The following is a 13,178-nucleotide window of genomic DNA, read 5'->3' as shown; positions in this document are numbered from 1 at the left end:
TGACCACATGTGTACAGGTCACAAATTTGTTGTTACCCTTTAGTTCACTGGTGTCAAACTGGTGGCCCGGGGGCCAGATACGGCCCGCCAAGTCATTTTATGTGGCCCGCGAGAGTGTGCATCGACTTTGTGTTTCTTGCTAAAACACCAAAATTGCAAATTGGCTTCACTTTTAAAAATGTGAAGATATTGCAAGCATTTTTTGTTACCAAGCCACCTTTTACAATAAAATTGATTCATACTGTAGTTGAACAAATAGTTTTTACTGGCTTCTAATTTCAAAAGTAATTATCCATTAATTTGTATATATGTAATAATATGAGGCAATCATATGGGTTTGCAGCCATAACGGCCCTCCAAGTGGAACCATAACTGCGATGTGGCCAGCGACAAATATGAGTTTGACACCCCTGCTTTAGTTAAAGAAAGAATCCGCCACAATAGTCATTGAAATAACTAAAGACAAAATGTCATAATGAATAAAATAGACTGAAAATAAACCAAAAACATTAATCAGCATTGGTTTTCAATTATGGTCCTACAGAATAATAAAAGAAACCTAATGAAATTGGCCTTGACAAAACTTAGTATATTCAATATTTTGTTGGTGCATCGTTACTCTCATGTACCTTGACGGAGTTCACCTCTAACCGCGTACAAACTTGTTCTCAGCTCTTTTAGTCACCATTCATATCTGTTTCTTCAGTTTGTCTTCAATCTTCCTCTTACACCTAGGGTAAACATGTTCCTATGCAATGTCTGATTTAGCATAATTCATTTTCAGGTACTTGTTTTTATATTGCAGATTGAAGTTGTGTCAGCATAGATTCTTATTTCACTGACCATTTTAGGTTGTTCCTTTCTTTAGCACAGTGGTTCTCAAACCTTTTACACCAAGTACTAAAAAAATAAAATAAAAAAACGACAAAAACGACAAAAAAATACGCACCACCATCACGACCAACGTTAAAATACAGTAGTGCGGTAGGCCTAAGCGTTAAAAAAATTTATTCCTATGAATTGCACAGTTTGAACGTGAACACTGCAATTAAATAACGGGAGAAAAAACTACTTAAATTATTCATTTTTAGTGTATTGTACATCAAAGTTACAATAAAAAATGTGGCTAAATAAAAGTACAAATAAAATAATTTAAAAAGGGCAGTGATTCTTTCGTGTACTACTCAAGGGAGCCCGCGTACCACTAGTGGTACTAGTACTACACTTTGAGAATCAGTGGTTTAGCAGAAGGGTACCAACAAGTTTGTCCACCTATGTGTAGACCAAGGGCACACAGTATATTGCAGAACTCTACGAATGCCACTTGTAGGTTGTGGAAAGGAGCTTTTGGGACCAGTCCAGTTTGCAGTAACCTTACTTCTGCAGGGATCATTCTTCACCAGGAACTCATCTAGAGCAGTCCAGCCTCCTCCCACTCTCACCATCAATGTGCTCCGCAACATACGAACCATCCGCAACTGTTGGGAATCTCCAAACTGCTTACAATGGAACATTTGCAATGACAATGGATTGTGAAGAATATACTGTAGCTTGTAAAGTAACAAGAGATATTCAGAACAGCAAATGTAAAAGCAAAAATGATAACTCACCCTGTATCTGTTGGCACTGATCTGCTCCACTTGAAACCTTTTGGGACAATTACATCGTGATACCTGACGGCTCACCTGCAAAAAGAAATTTCATCGAAAAGTGTGGCAAACCATTTGAGCAACAAGTGAGTCACAGCAAGTAATTGTATTGCGAGTAAGCATGCGTTGTTTGTACCTCTTCATTGATTTGATCTGCATCCATAGTTTTCCTGTAGGGATCTCTGTTGGGGTGCAATGCACTCACAAACTCATAGTAATCAATGAAGCCATCACTGTTCATGTCAAAGATGGTTGCCACCGCGTTCATCTCCAGCGAGTTGGTGGGAAACTCTGCAGTGAAGGGGGCATGTTCAGGGTTAAGACGTACCTGTATAGTATTTGGTGTAACGATGATAACGAGGATCTTTATGCATCATTGGTGAGTTGATACGGGGAAATAATGCTAAACTTTATGGAAATGATGTCAGTGACAGTGGTGCAGATGAGTCTGAATGGATGCATTTAATATGAAAGATGATTTTTAAAAGTCCTTGGCTGCACTGGCTTTCAGAGCGACATTTTTTATTCACATTTACTGGTCATGTGAAATCAGTTCAGGTAATGTATTAATTTCACATTTACACAAAACAACAAAAGGCAAGAGTCTTACTAGAAGCCAAGACGTAGTCGATGAACTCTTTCTGGCTGATGCGTCCATCCTGATCCCGGTCAATGTTGCGGAACACGTCTAGGATGCGAGACTTCAAATGGCTGATCCACTGAATGTAGCGTTTTCGCCAAATATTAAAGTCAAAGTTGGCAAATTCTTCTATCTGTTTGCAAAAAAGCAAAAATGTAGGGCTTACTTTCTATTGAGACATCAAAATAATTGGTTACATATATATATATAATAGGTGCATATACATTGGACTGTTTCATATTGACGTCTTCAAAAAACACAATAACCTCTTTGAGTTTTTGCCGGTGTTGTTCAAGATGTTTTTGTCTCGCTAATGCCAGGAGCCAAAGTTTCTGCCACTGACTGACCAGCTGACTGAGCGGTGGGGTCTGGGGGTCGAGGTGCTCCAGGGGGAGTGCTGCCGGAGGCTGCAACTTCAGAGTGCTCCTTCTCTCTGGGTAGAGAAAGAGTGGAAGTTCATTATAAACTCAGTCAAATGAATGCTAAAGAAACTGGTTATATTGTTTTTATGGGATGTAAATTAACAGCGATGTCTTTACTTGTGATTGGTCGTTTGCTGGGGGAAACTTGCTGTTTAGAAACCCTCTTGTGTTTGCAGGACTTTGTTGCATGTTCAACTTCGGGGAGCTTCTTATTCAGCTCCTCCATGAACACCTGCAGGAGCAAAATACATTTAGCCAAGTGCTGCTATGTGTGGTAAAGGTTACACTGTAGCTCTGAGTAGGCACACTTCTAAAGTGAACAATTGTGCCTGACTTAAAAAAAAAAGAATACATACAGAGTGCTGCTCAATAAGTTCTTGGTTCTGCTCTGTGTTTTCAGGCACAGGCTCTTCTTCTCTGATACTGAGAGCTTCTTGTGCCGAAGAGATCCAGTCCAACAGCCTCTGGACTTGCTCTCTTTCTTCCTCCAGTAGTGCTAAACTGGTCTGGATCCTCAAGCCCTGTTGCTGGGCCCATGTCAGAACCTATCTCGGAAAACCACAAAAGGATTCTCTGAAGATGAGTCCTGCAGGCCTACCTAATTAATTTCATTTCCCTAACAGGAACTGACAAACCCTTGTCTGAGGAACGAATGTGTCACTTTTCATGATGCTGTCACAAAATTGCTCACCTCCTCATAGCGGGTCCTGGTGACACCCATCCAGGACTTGAGGGTTATTTTTGAGTCTGGGTGACAAAAGGAGAGGATCTCTTCACCCAGGAACTGGATATTCTCTAACTCAACTGTCTGAGCTTTTAAGGCAACCATTGTCTCCTGTGGAAAAGGAAATAAAAGCTTTCGTCAGCATTTCTGCATGTAATCAATGATTCAATGACCTAATATGATCATGGGTGACGAACACCCTCATCGCCCGAATGCCTGCCCTTGAGTTTGTTATTGAATCCTAATCTCTGGCCCTGACCTCATCCCACATTTGACATTCTCTCATGTTTCCTGCATAGAAGTGTAAATGGTCCTTACCTCATTCTGTTTGTGAAAGACAAGCAAACCTTCCTCTTCATCTGGTATGACTCCGCATTTAAAAAGCCTTTCCACCTCAGTGAGACGCTCCATGAAAGAGTGGACAAGGCCATCGAATTTCTCAGCCTCATGAGAGCAAAGATTAAGATATGATAGTTAGCAATACTGTCAACTACAACACATGCATACAAAGCAAGACATTTGATTGTGACAAGTTACTTGCAACCTAAATTTCATAAAGTAAACATTTGTAAATATGGGTACTCTTAATTTGTTCTGACTTTTTTTTTTGTGCTGCAAATAAAATCAGCTCAACTTACAGTATCTTGTGACACAGGTTTAAGTATTAGTTCACATACCACAACGTCATTAATATTACGCATGAACTACCTGTTGAAGAGCAGCCTCAAGCCTGTCCTGTTTGCCGACTGACAGCTTACACACCACGTCCCAGCGACCCTCCAGTTCATCCATTTGCTCCTGCAGCCAGTGTGAATCGGCAGTGCTGCTCCTGGCCAGGTCCTTTACTGAGCGCTTCAGGGTCTTGATGCAGCCTGCTCGCTTCCCCAGCTCCTTTTGGAATGCCTAAGCGAGAAAAACAATTAGGAGAACTTTAGGAGATTTGAGACACAAAGTGTACATGCAACGACTGTGCAGTACATGTACTGTATACATATATAATACATACAAAAGAATATAATTCTGAAAGCGCATTGTTATCGAAATAAATAAAAGTGTGTTAGCCAGTAGTTCCAATCGTTTTAGAAAACATTCAGCGGGGCTGGGAAGAAAATGCAGGAGCTGACAGCAAAGTAGTTCCAAATCATTTCTCACAATTAGAATGAAATGTGGTGATCTGCTGATCACCATAAGACATAAAACATTTGGTAATGCGTTGTAGCTAAACAATGCAGTCCTGTATGCTTTGCAGAACATGAAACATGATATAGCAACATAGTAATGGAACAATTCTGTTTTAGTGCCATACCTTGTGTTTGTCTATCAGATTGTTGACCATGTCCTTGTCTCCACTAACAGGGACATCCTCAGCTAAGTGGGGCTCAGCTCGATATAGCCAGTCATTCAGTGCCTGAAGAGCATCTGTGAACCTTCCTGAGAACAGCAAAGCTTCCTCCAGTTTGTGTTGTCTGCAAGAGGAAAAACAAGTTTACTGAGCAACTTTAAAACTTAGTCGAAATTCATGTTCTCCTGCCAGTAACAACAGATCACGGGACCTCTCCGTAGACTTTCCAATGATGGTGTCCCACGTGTCTTTCAATTCAGCCAGGAGGTTTTCCAGGTGCTGTTTGTCATGGCTACTTTGAGCTCTCTCATGAAGTTTGCGGCCACTCTTTAATGTCGCCTCATACATGGGCCTCTTGGATCTCAGCACTTTCTGGAACTCCTGAAGAAAATGAACATGATCCGTGAACATGCACACATGATATAAAAGTTTGTTGTTAAAAGCTGACTGTGCCTTTTGCTCAGTTAGTTGTTGTTTAATCTCCTCATGCGACGGTGCAATCTCTTTATGGTTGTCGAAGGTGTCTTCTACCGCAAACATCCAGTCCACCAGGAGGCGCCAAGATTCATTAAACTGAAAGTATCAGGCAAATGTTACTTCAAATTGTGATGTCATGTTTCCCAGTTAAGGTATACACGTACATGGATGGTGATATTGACCATAGAAAACCTACTACCTGTTTGGCATTCTTTTTGACCTCCTCCAGCAGCCTGCCTCTCTCTGTCATACACTGCTGTAGCTTTTTGTAGCGATCCTGGACAGTCATGATGAGGTTATGAATGACATCACAATCCTCTTTCCTGCTAAACTCTGCAAGTCGACTGCCTGCACTCTCCACTGTGGTCTTCTTCTCCCCATAACCATTCACTTCATCCACCAGTGTCTTTACAGATACATTCATTACAGAGAAGAGAGGCATTACATGACACCATGCTCAAAGTAGAAAATCAAACAATATACTGTATATTCAAATGACCTACTCTATGATCCAGCAGTTGGTTATAAACTGTGTCAAGAACAAAGCTGGGAGCTGTGCAGAGTCTAAAAGACTCCTCACACTTGGTCATCTTGATGAGAAGGTCCTGGATATCACTGTGGAATTCCTTAGCCAGACTCAAGCCTTTTGTAAGCCTTGCCTAAAAAAAATAGCAATAAACACTTAATTGTGTGATGTATTGATGGCTAAAGTAGTTGGAATGGAAAGCTAACTGATGAGTGGAAAAACCTTGCGCTCCTGAACTTTGTTGTACACAGAAGACCATTTTTGTTCCAAGATTGAGAGGCTGTGTTCTGTAGTTGATCCCCGCACAACATTTTTGCTTTCCAGCATTCTTTGAATGGCATGTTTCACATTTGTGTAGGTGTGAAGTTTTGACTCCATCTCATTGCACAGCTCCTGTTGCAGGTGAACAGAACAAAGAAAGTAGGAAGTTAACTTTGAGCTATGTCTAAGAGTTAGAAGAGTTTGTGTGCCTCACCAAATGAGCATTAAGCCTCTCACTGGTTGATTCCGGCATACCCCACATGGATTTGGAAGATGGCAATCTGATATCTGTGTTGTCCAGCCACTGTAGAAGGTCCTGAATCTCCATTGTAATATCTTGCACCTGCAAAAGAAGACATAAAAATGCATTCCACTTGAGAAAACGTGCACCAACACATATTTGGCAACCCAATAAAGGAGCTCTCATAATAAACAGCAGAGAAATCAGCTGGCTGGAAGGCTGGATACGCCTGAAAGTTCACAATTGTATTCGCCACAAGAGTGCATCATATTATATGCGGTGCCGTTTGTAAAACGGCCCAACCTGAAAATAACAGATACATTTTGTCACATTTAGTTTCAAACAATGTTTTAAAACTGCCGTAAATTTTTGAGAGTCACTTTTATGCACATTTACAACAATCATTGTCAACCTAAAATTTATTTTAAATCCTGTTGTTAAAGTCAGTGTTTGTAGTGTCAAACAATAATAAAAAACATCTTATCCAGGGAAATTGACGCTGGGAAATAGAATTAATGAACCTCCAAACATGCTCTGAATCATAAGCACAGTATACTGATTAAATTACTTTTATCGGCTTTATTTCAGCGAGAGATAGAGAGAGAAAACACTCTCTCCCTTCAAAATGTAAGCATAGCCCACCAGCCGGAGCTCTCCGCACATCCCGACTGGCAACTTCACATGCGCTGGTGTGAGGCATTTTCAAACTTAAACTGTGATTTACCCTTTTAACAGATGTACAGTAAATGGAAAATAGGCAAGCCCCTGCCTGTAAAAAAGGACTTATGCGCGAACGGGAGAATATGGCCCAATATGTGCAAGTACGTTGAATTAAAAATTCAACGTACTTGTCATGTAAAGTTTCTTCATGTGTTTGTTAATTCAGCTAGTTATTATCACCATAAATCTATGTCCAAGAGTCTATTTCCCTGGATTCATTATTTGACACCACAAACACTCTGACCTCCTCAAGCTTTTATTTTGGTACTTCTGGTGATCAGCAGTTTGAATTTGCATATCATATCTACAATTTTAGTTTCAAATTCAGTTTCGCCTGAAACGTCTTTTAGATTCATGTTTAACACTTACTGTAGGTTTGTATTTAACATTTAGATTAAACATTGAAAATGCAAGTGTAACATTTACTATTTGGATTTAACTATTTAATATACATTTAAGTTGAAAAATACGTTGTAAAAAAAATTCACACCAGTTTTTTTTTTTTAAACATTGCTTGAAGCTAAATGGGACAAAACGTTGCCATTATTTTTAGAGTGAGCCGCTTAACAAACAGCACCCCACAATCGTACACTTACAAGTGAACAGCATTACCTGACTGAGTCTGTTCTCTAACTCCATCTGATAATGTTCAGTTTCACAACGAACAAATTCCCAGCTTTCACTCAGTTGGTCTAGTCGAGACTGAAGACCATGTGCACAGTCCCCAGACCCAACCTCCAGCAACTCCTTGCCTGCCTGGTTCAGGGACTCCATTGTGCGAACGTGAGACATAATATCATTACGCAAGACCTGTAAGAAAAGCGAGACATTTCATAATTACTTTCACAAGGAAATTCATGGGATTTTATTTGTTGATGTGTCAATGTTATACAGTCCTGGTAAGAGTTAATTAACGGGGAGCAGTTGCACTGTGTTGTTACACATTTCTGTGGACACCCTTTTTAAAATCAAACTTTTTCACGATACAGTACATACTGTTATGTTTCTGCTTATCATAAAAGGCTCAGGGATATGGTTTTACTGTTGGTATTTGCCTCAGCGTCTTTCCCTTGGTGTACAATAATTTACTTTTTTTCCAGGCATTTTCACTATTTAGGATCATTATTATATCATCGCCAACCTTGTGTTTGGCCAACTCTATTTCACAAGCCTGCAGGTCGATGCTGATTATTTTTTTGCCCTGCAGTTGTTCAGCAGTATGGGCAAGCCATGTGTGCAACTCATCCAGTGTGTTTTGGAACTGCCCCAGACCCAGTAGAGCACACTCCAGTTGATGCTGCAAACAGAAAAGAAAGACTTGGACTGCATGATAATGACTGGAATACTGGAAAATGTAAGTATAGTGGCAGAACACACATTTGTTTATTTTGATATATATTGCAATAAACTCACCTGTCTGCTGACAGTCTCTGACTCCAGACTGTCCCAACGCAGTCGAAAATCGCACAGCGGTGAAACTGAGCATGGACGCTCTGAGCCTGGAGACAATCGACACACAAAGCGATGGTTTTGGCTTTCTATTTCAATCTTCTTCTGATAAAGTTCTCGCTTAAATTCCTGAGGAAAACAAATGCAGAGTTAATGAACTGGTGATATATTGTACATTAATTGAAAAATAGCGTAATCAAAATTATTTTCTCAAACAGAACATATTGAAGAACTCATATAGTAGCCATAGTGGTCATCTCAGAATGAATCCTCACCTTGAGTTCATGTAGCTGCTCTTTGACTGATTCCAGATCAGTTCCAACCATGAACTCTTCAGTTGACCTCAGCTCTCCAGATTTCAACCACTCAAAAAGTCCCTAGGATGTAAAAGGTTAGGCTGTCTAAATTACACAATAAAAAAGATGCATGAATTATGAACATACAATGTTTAGAACTTGCTCCTCTATTCAATACAAAAGATTCACATTCCAATACACACCTGCATAGTGTCTTGATAATCTAAGGCCATTTGCAAGGACTCCTCCAGCTTTGTGTGGCATTCATTCCACAGTTTACTCAAATTGTTCCACAGGCAATAAAGCTTAAAAATATCAAACACATTGTTGTTCTCACATCTCATAACATCACAACTGATTCATTTTATGTATCGCTTACTTCATCCAGGCTCTTTGTGACATCCGGTTTGTCTGTGTCCCCACATGCTGACATCAAATCCATTCCGAGAACACCAAGCATGTCTAGATCTCCTTGTAAAGTGTCAATATCCTCCCTGAGAGTCTATTACGTGTCAGGATGAAAGCGGATAATTATGTCAAACTTTGTGTTTTATAGTGAGGCTCAAGATTTCTCAGGCTAACCTGCATGGTCTCCAAGCTCTGGTGGATTGTTTCAAAGTCCGTCTGACTTGCATTAAGATCCAAAACTGCCTGCTGAGCATTATTGAGAGCTGCTGTGACATCAGCAACATCACTCCAAAACTTCATGCACAGATCCAGTAGTTTGAGCAACCAGCTTTCCCTTTCTTGAACCTGACCATGTGTCTCGCCCAGCAGCTGGGAAAGAGTGGAGACTTGCTCCTGGATTGCTAGTATTGTAAGGATGTAGCAAAGAGCTTCTTGATAAGCAGCACTGACCAATGAGTGTGGAATAGTAGGATGAGTAGATGACTACAATATGGATTAGGGCAACATAAAAGTTAAATTCACACAGTGTTTATTACCTGTGCCAATGGACGTATCCCCTGCCGCCTGTGTGTTAGTCAGCAAGTCTTCCGCCTGTGTCTTGACACTTGCGAGACTCAGCTCCAACTTGGACAGTTCAGACAGTGTGTGCTTGTTGTCATGCAACTGCTCTTGAATCGTCAGGGTCAGGCATTGAAGGGATGTTGGAGTCTGGATGCGACTGTGCAGGCAGTCAAGACTTTCTCTGAGGAGAACCATCCTCTCATTCAGCTGCAGTAACAAGAATGGCTTATTATCCATCCATTTTCGGTACCGCTTATCGTCACTAGGGTTGCGGGCGAGCTGGAGCCTATCCCAGCTTCAGGGTGTACCCCTATGAGAGGCGGGGTACACCCTGAACTGGTCGCCAGCCAGCCAATCGCAAGGCACATATAAAAAAAACAACCATTCGCACTCACAAGTTATACTTTTCAATTAACCTACCATGTATGTTTGTGGGCTGTGGGAGGAAACCGGAGTGACCGGAGAAAACCCACGCAGGCACGGGGAGAACATGCAAACCCCACACAGGTGAGGCCGGATTTGAACCCGGGCCTCAGAACAGTGAGGCAGCTTTGCTAACCAGTCGCCCACCGTGCCGCCGGCGGTATTATTATCTCAACAAAAATTACTGTTGATGTAACACTTGTGATTGCTCTCGTTTTCTATGAAATTAAGAGTAAAATATTTTGAATCTACAAATAAAATGCATAACTATATATGGTATTTAAAATAATTGAGTGGAAAAGCTACAATACAATCGCAATTCATTCATATTAGAGATCTGTATTAGTATCATCAGTATCTGGTGGAACTAATTCTACAGTGTGACACATCTTTGCATTGAATAGATAACCTCTGGTTTGTCATTATTTTTTCCATTATCTTGCAGTATGAGCCATTTTTTTCCAAATAAAATGACAGAGTGTTCAGATTACTGCATTGGCATGTTCGTTCTTTACAATAGGTAGAACCTTACTTGAGTGAATCTGGGTAAGGACTCTTCAAGTAGAATGGCAGTCTCCTTGACACAGTCTCTGATGGCTCGGTGCTGCTCCTCAGCCTCAGTAGCTTTATGACAAAATCCCTCTCCCTGAACTGGGTTTAGCTCTGACAGGCGTTTTGCCAAGGAGCATAAGCGTGAGATCAATGGCCGATGTTCGGCAATTGACTCTCTCAAACCCTTAGCAATGGAGGAAAAACATTAAATAGTTTGACAACACTGAGTTGAAACTCTTGTGGCCTGATATACTAAAGGTGATTTAGTAAACTTCACACAAATTCCAATGGCAGATTTTACGTCTTTAAATATGCTTTGCATTACATTGATGAGGTGGCGGATCCAAAATGAGAGGCAAAGGGAAGAACATATTTTTTACACTTGTGTAAACATTTCTGAAATGCCAGAAACAATAATGATCACGACATATCGTCTGGAGGAGCCAAGTAGCTATTGGTCAGTTTATACGTTCAATCTATTATACAGTTAATGTGTTCATATTTTTATATTTGATAATTTAGTTACAAAAATAACTGTCATGATTGTTTAATACGTATATTAGAATTCATTTGTTTCAAAATACAATAAGACAGTTTAATACAAATATTTAATTATTGGAACTATTACTAGTGATAGGGGAGAGTAGAATGGTGTCAAGCTGGACGTTAGTCAGATGAAGCCAGCTCATGATAGAAGTGTGATAGATAGTAGTTGACCATACGATATACGATCTGACATGTTTTGGACAACTTTTATTTTCATTTAATTGTGAATTCCAAGGTGTTGTCCTGTCGTTTGCGTTGAAGATGCAATGTTAGGCTGGCTTCAAAGGTGTTTCGTTTCAACACCAACATCAACTATTCAGCAATGCAATTTCGGAGCTTCTGAATGATCTTAGGGCTGAGTTGGAGCCGAACTATGGGTGCCTCTCCCACCTTTTTGGGCATGCTTCGTCAAGTATTGAACGCCATGTTACACAGGATGAGCAGATACTGTACGTCCAATTGTCACACACTCGGGGGAAGTCAAATCAAACAAAACATGGCTTCTATGCAGTCGCTGGCTTCCCCAAGCAATACATTTACTTTCTGTGACTCAGTAATATGCTTGTCTGCCTCTTCCACTAACATTTGCAATTCCATCACTTCAAACTTTATTTTTCACTTTGGTGCTCTCCCCAAATTTCCATGGTGAAAACCATCGTAGCTACCTCGAGCGCAAAACTAAAATAATGCAGTCTCCGCCACTTTTACACCTGTTGCCAACATCGTGCACCATCTATTAGAACGAGTCCACATCCAATTTAGCGTCCACTATTTGGCATTGTAGTAAATGATTGCAACCTTAGTAGATCATGTGCAACATGCCCACCAACAGTGCACGGAATTGATTAGTGATCTCTCTATTTAACACCCAAAATTTGGGATCTTGGAAAACCAGGCCCTTGATATTTAGATAACAGGAAAAAGTACTTGTAAAAGTAGTAGTAACACATACAATACTAGGTAAGAGGGGTTCTTGGTTGAAGAGAACTAAAAGAGTGACGAAATGATACAATATGGAGAAGGCATTTTTTTTTTTTTACCTGTAAAACGTCTTGTTGTTCACGGAATGCTTCGTAGCTAATTGTGCTGAGGGAGAGCTGCCCAACAAAGATTTGTGTTTCTTTTAGCCAGGGTGAAACCTCAGCAAGGCCCTCTGAGAACTGAACAAGAAGTGACTGAGCATGCTCAAGCTGCAGAACTCCATGGGAATTAATGGCTGAGGTGGTGGCGCATTGTTCCTGTAAGGCATCTAATGGGGTCTGCATAGAGAGATGAAAGGAGATTTAAAAACAAAAACAACAACAACACATTTTTCACCTAAAGTATCACGCTATAAAGAGATTACCTTCAGATTTCTTGTTTCACTTTCCTCACTGTATGTTTGCAAGATTTCCGCTATTTTTACCATCTTCTCAATGTTGAATCTGTGTTGGAGAATCTCAACTGACATAATCTATTCAGGAGACAAAACACCTGATTTGTTAGTGCTCTGAGGTTTCTGAACAAGTTAAATTGCCCCATGAAAGAGGCTCTGAGCAGATATCCGTGTTTTGTTTCTAAATATATTCAATATGTTTGAAAACATATGCAAAGACTTATGACAATATAGTGGTGAATTATTGAGATACAGCTTCAGCAACTTTTTTCCCTTTTGAATTTTCCTGATTTTGTGGGCGGGACAAAAACACAGCCCCGTGACGTCCCTGGGCTAGGGCGTATACTTTCTAGCGCGACTTCCCTACCCCACTATATATGGACAAAGTGATGTCATTTCATTTGGCTATGTTGCTCAGTTGTGACTTAGCTGTGCTTAACTTCCATAACAAGGCCCATTGAGCACTCTAGCGTGCAGTTAGCAAGCTAACGATGGCAACACTCCAAAAATGAGTCTTTACTGGATGCCTCAATTTACAGAACAGCTCGCTGACGTTTTTTAAGCTC

General features: G+C 40.5%; 1 protein-coding gene across 4 annotated transcripts in view; it reads right to left on the bottom strand.

Moving 5' to 3' along the window:
- Positions 1-13,178, bottom strand: part of macf1b (microtubule actin crosslinking factor 1b) — a 37,837-nt gene that overhangs the window by 2,385 nt on the left and 22,274 nt on the right. For all 4 annotated transcript variants that reach the window (XM_061673869.1, XM_061673870.1, XM_061673868.1 and 1 more), the window contains 28 exons: positions 12,583-12,690; positions 12,278-12,496; positions 10,672-10,875; positions 9,692-9,923; positions 9,330-9,556; positions 9,127-9,249; positions 8,951-9,052; positions 8,727-8,828; positions 8,416-8,580; positions 8,144-8,299; positions 7,615-7,812; positions 6,256-6,384; positions 6,003-6,173; positions 5,758-5,913; positions 5,454-5,660; positions 5,231-5,350; positions 4,989-5,158; positions 4,742-4,901; positions 4,144-4,338; positions 3,754-3,879; positions 3,403-3,546; positions 3,068-3,256; positions 2,829-2,943; positions 2,556-2,722; positions 2,260-2,422; positions 1,786-1,940; positions 1,611-1,685; positions 1,379-1,496 (listed from right to left, as the gene is read on the bottom strand). In XM_061673869.1, the coding sequence (XP_061529853.1) occupies positions 1,379-1,496; positions 1,611-1,685; positions 1,786-1,940; positions 2,260-2,422; positions 2,556-2,722; positions 2,829-2,943; positions 3,068-3,256; positions 3,403-3,546; positions 3,754-3,879; positions 4,144-4,338; positions 4,742-4,901; positions 4,989-5,158; positions 5,231-5,350; positions 5,454-5,660; positions 5,758-5,913; positions 6,003-6,173; positions 6,256-6,384; positions 7,615-7,812; positions 8,144-8,299; positions 8,416-8,580; positions 8,727-8,828; positions 8,951-9,052; positions 9,127-9,249; positions 9,330-9,556; positions 9,692-9,923; positions 10,672-10,875; positions 12,278-12,496; positions 12,583-12,690 (4,396 nt within the window). The remainder of the gene's footprint in view (positions 1-1,378; positions 1,497-1,610; positions 1,686-1,785; positions 1,941-2,259; positions 2,423-2,555; positions 2,723-2,828; positions 2,944-3,067; positions 3,257-3,402; positions 3,547-3,753; positions 3,880-4,143; positions 4,339-4,741; positions 4,902-4,988; positions 5,159-5,230; positions 5,351-5,453; positions 5,661-5,757; positions 5,914-6,002; positions 6,174-6,255; positions 6,385-7,614; positions 7,813-8,143; positions 8,300-8,415; positions 8,581-8,726; positions 8,829-8,950; positions 9,053-9,126; positions 9,250-9,329; positions 9,557-9,691; positions 9,924-10,671; positions 10,876-12,277; positions 12,497-12,582; positions 12,691-13,178) is intronic.

Source organism: Phycodurus eques, chromosome 4, assembly GCF_024500275.1.
Source record: "Phycodurus eques isolate BA_2022a chromosome 4, UOR_Pequ_1.1, whole genome shotgun sequence".
Lineage (NCBI taxonomy): Eukaryota > Metazoa > Chordata > Actinopteri > Syngnathiformes > Syngnathidae > Phycodurus > Phycodurus eques.
The sequence above is the reverse complement of the archived record's forward strand: the minus strand, read 5'-3'. Positions and strand labels throughout refer to the sequence as shown.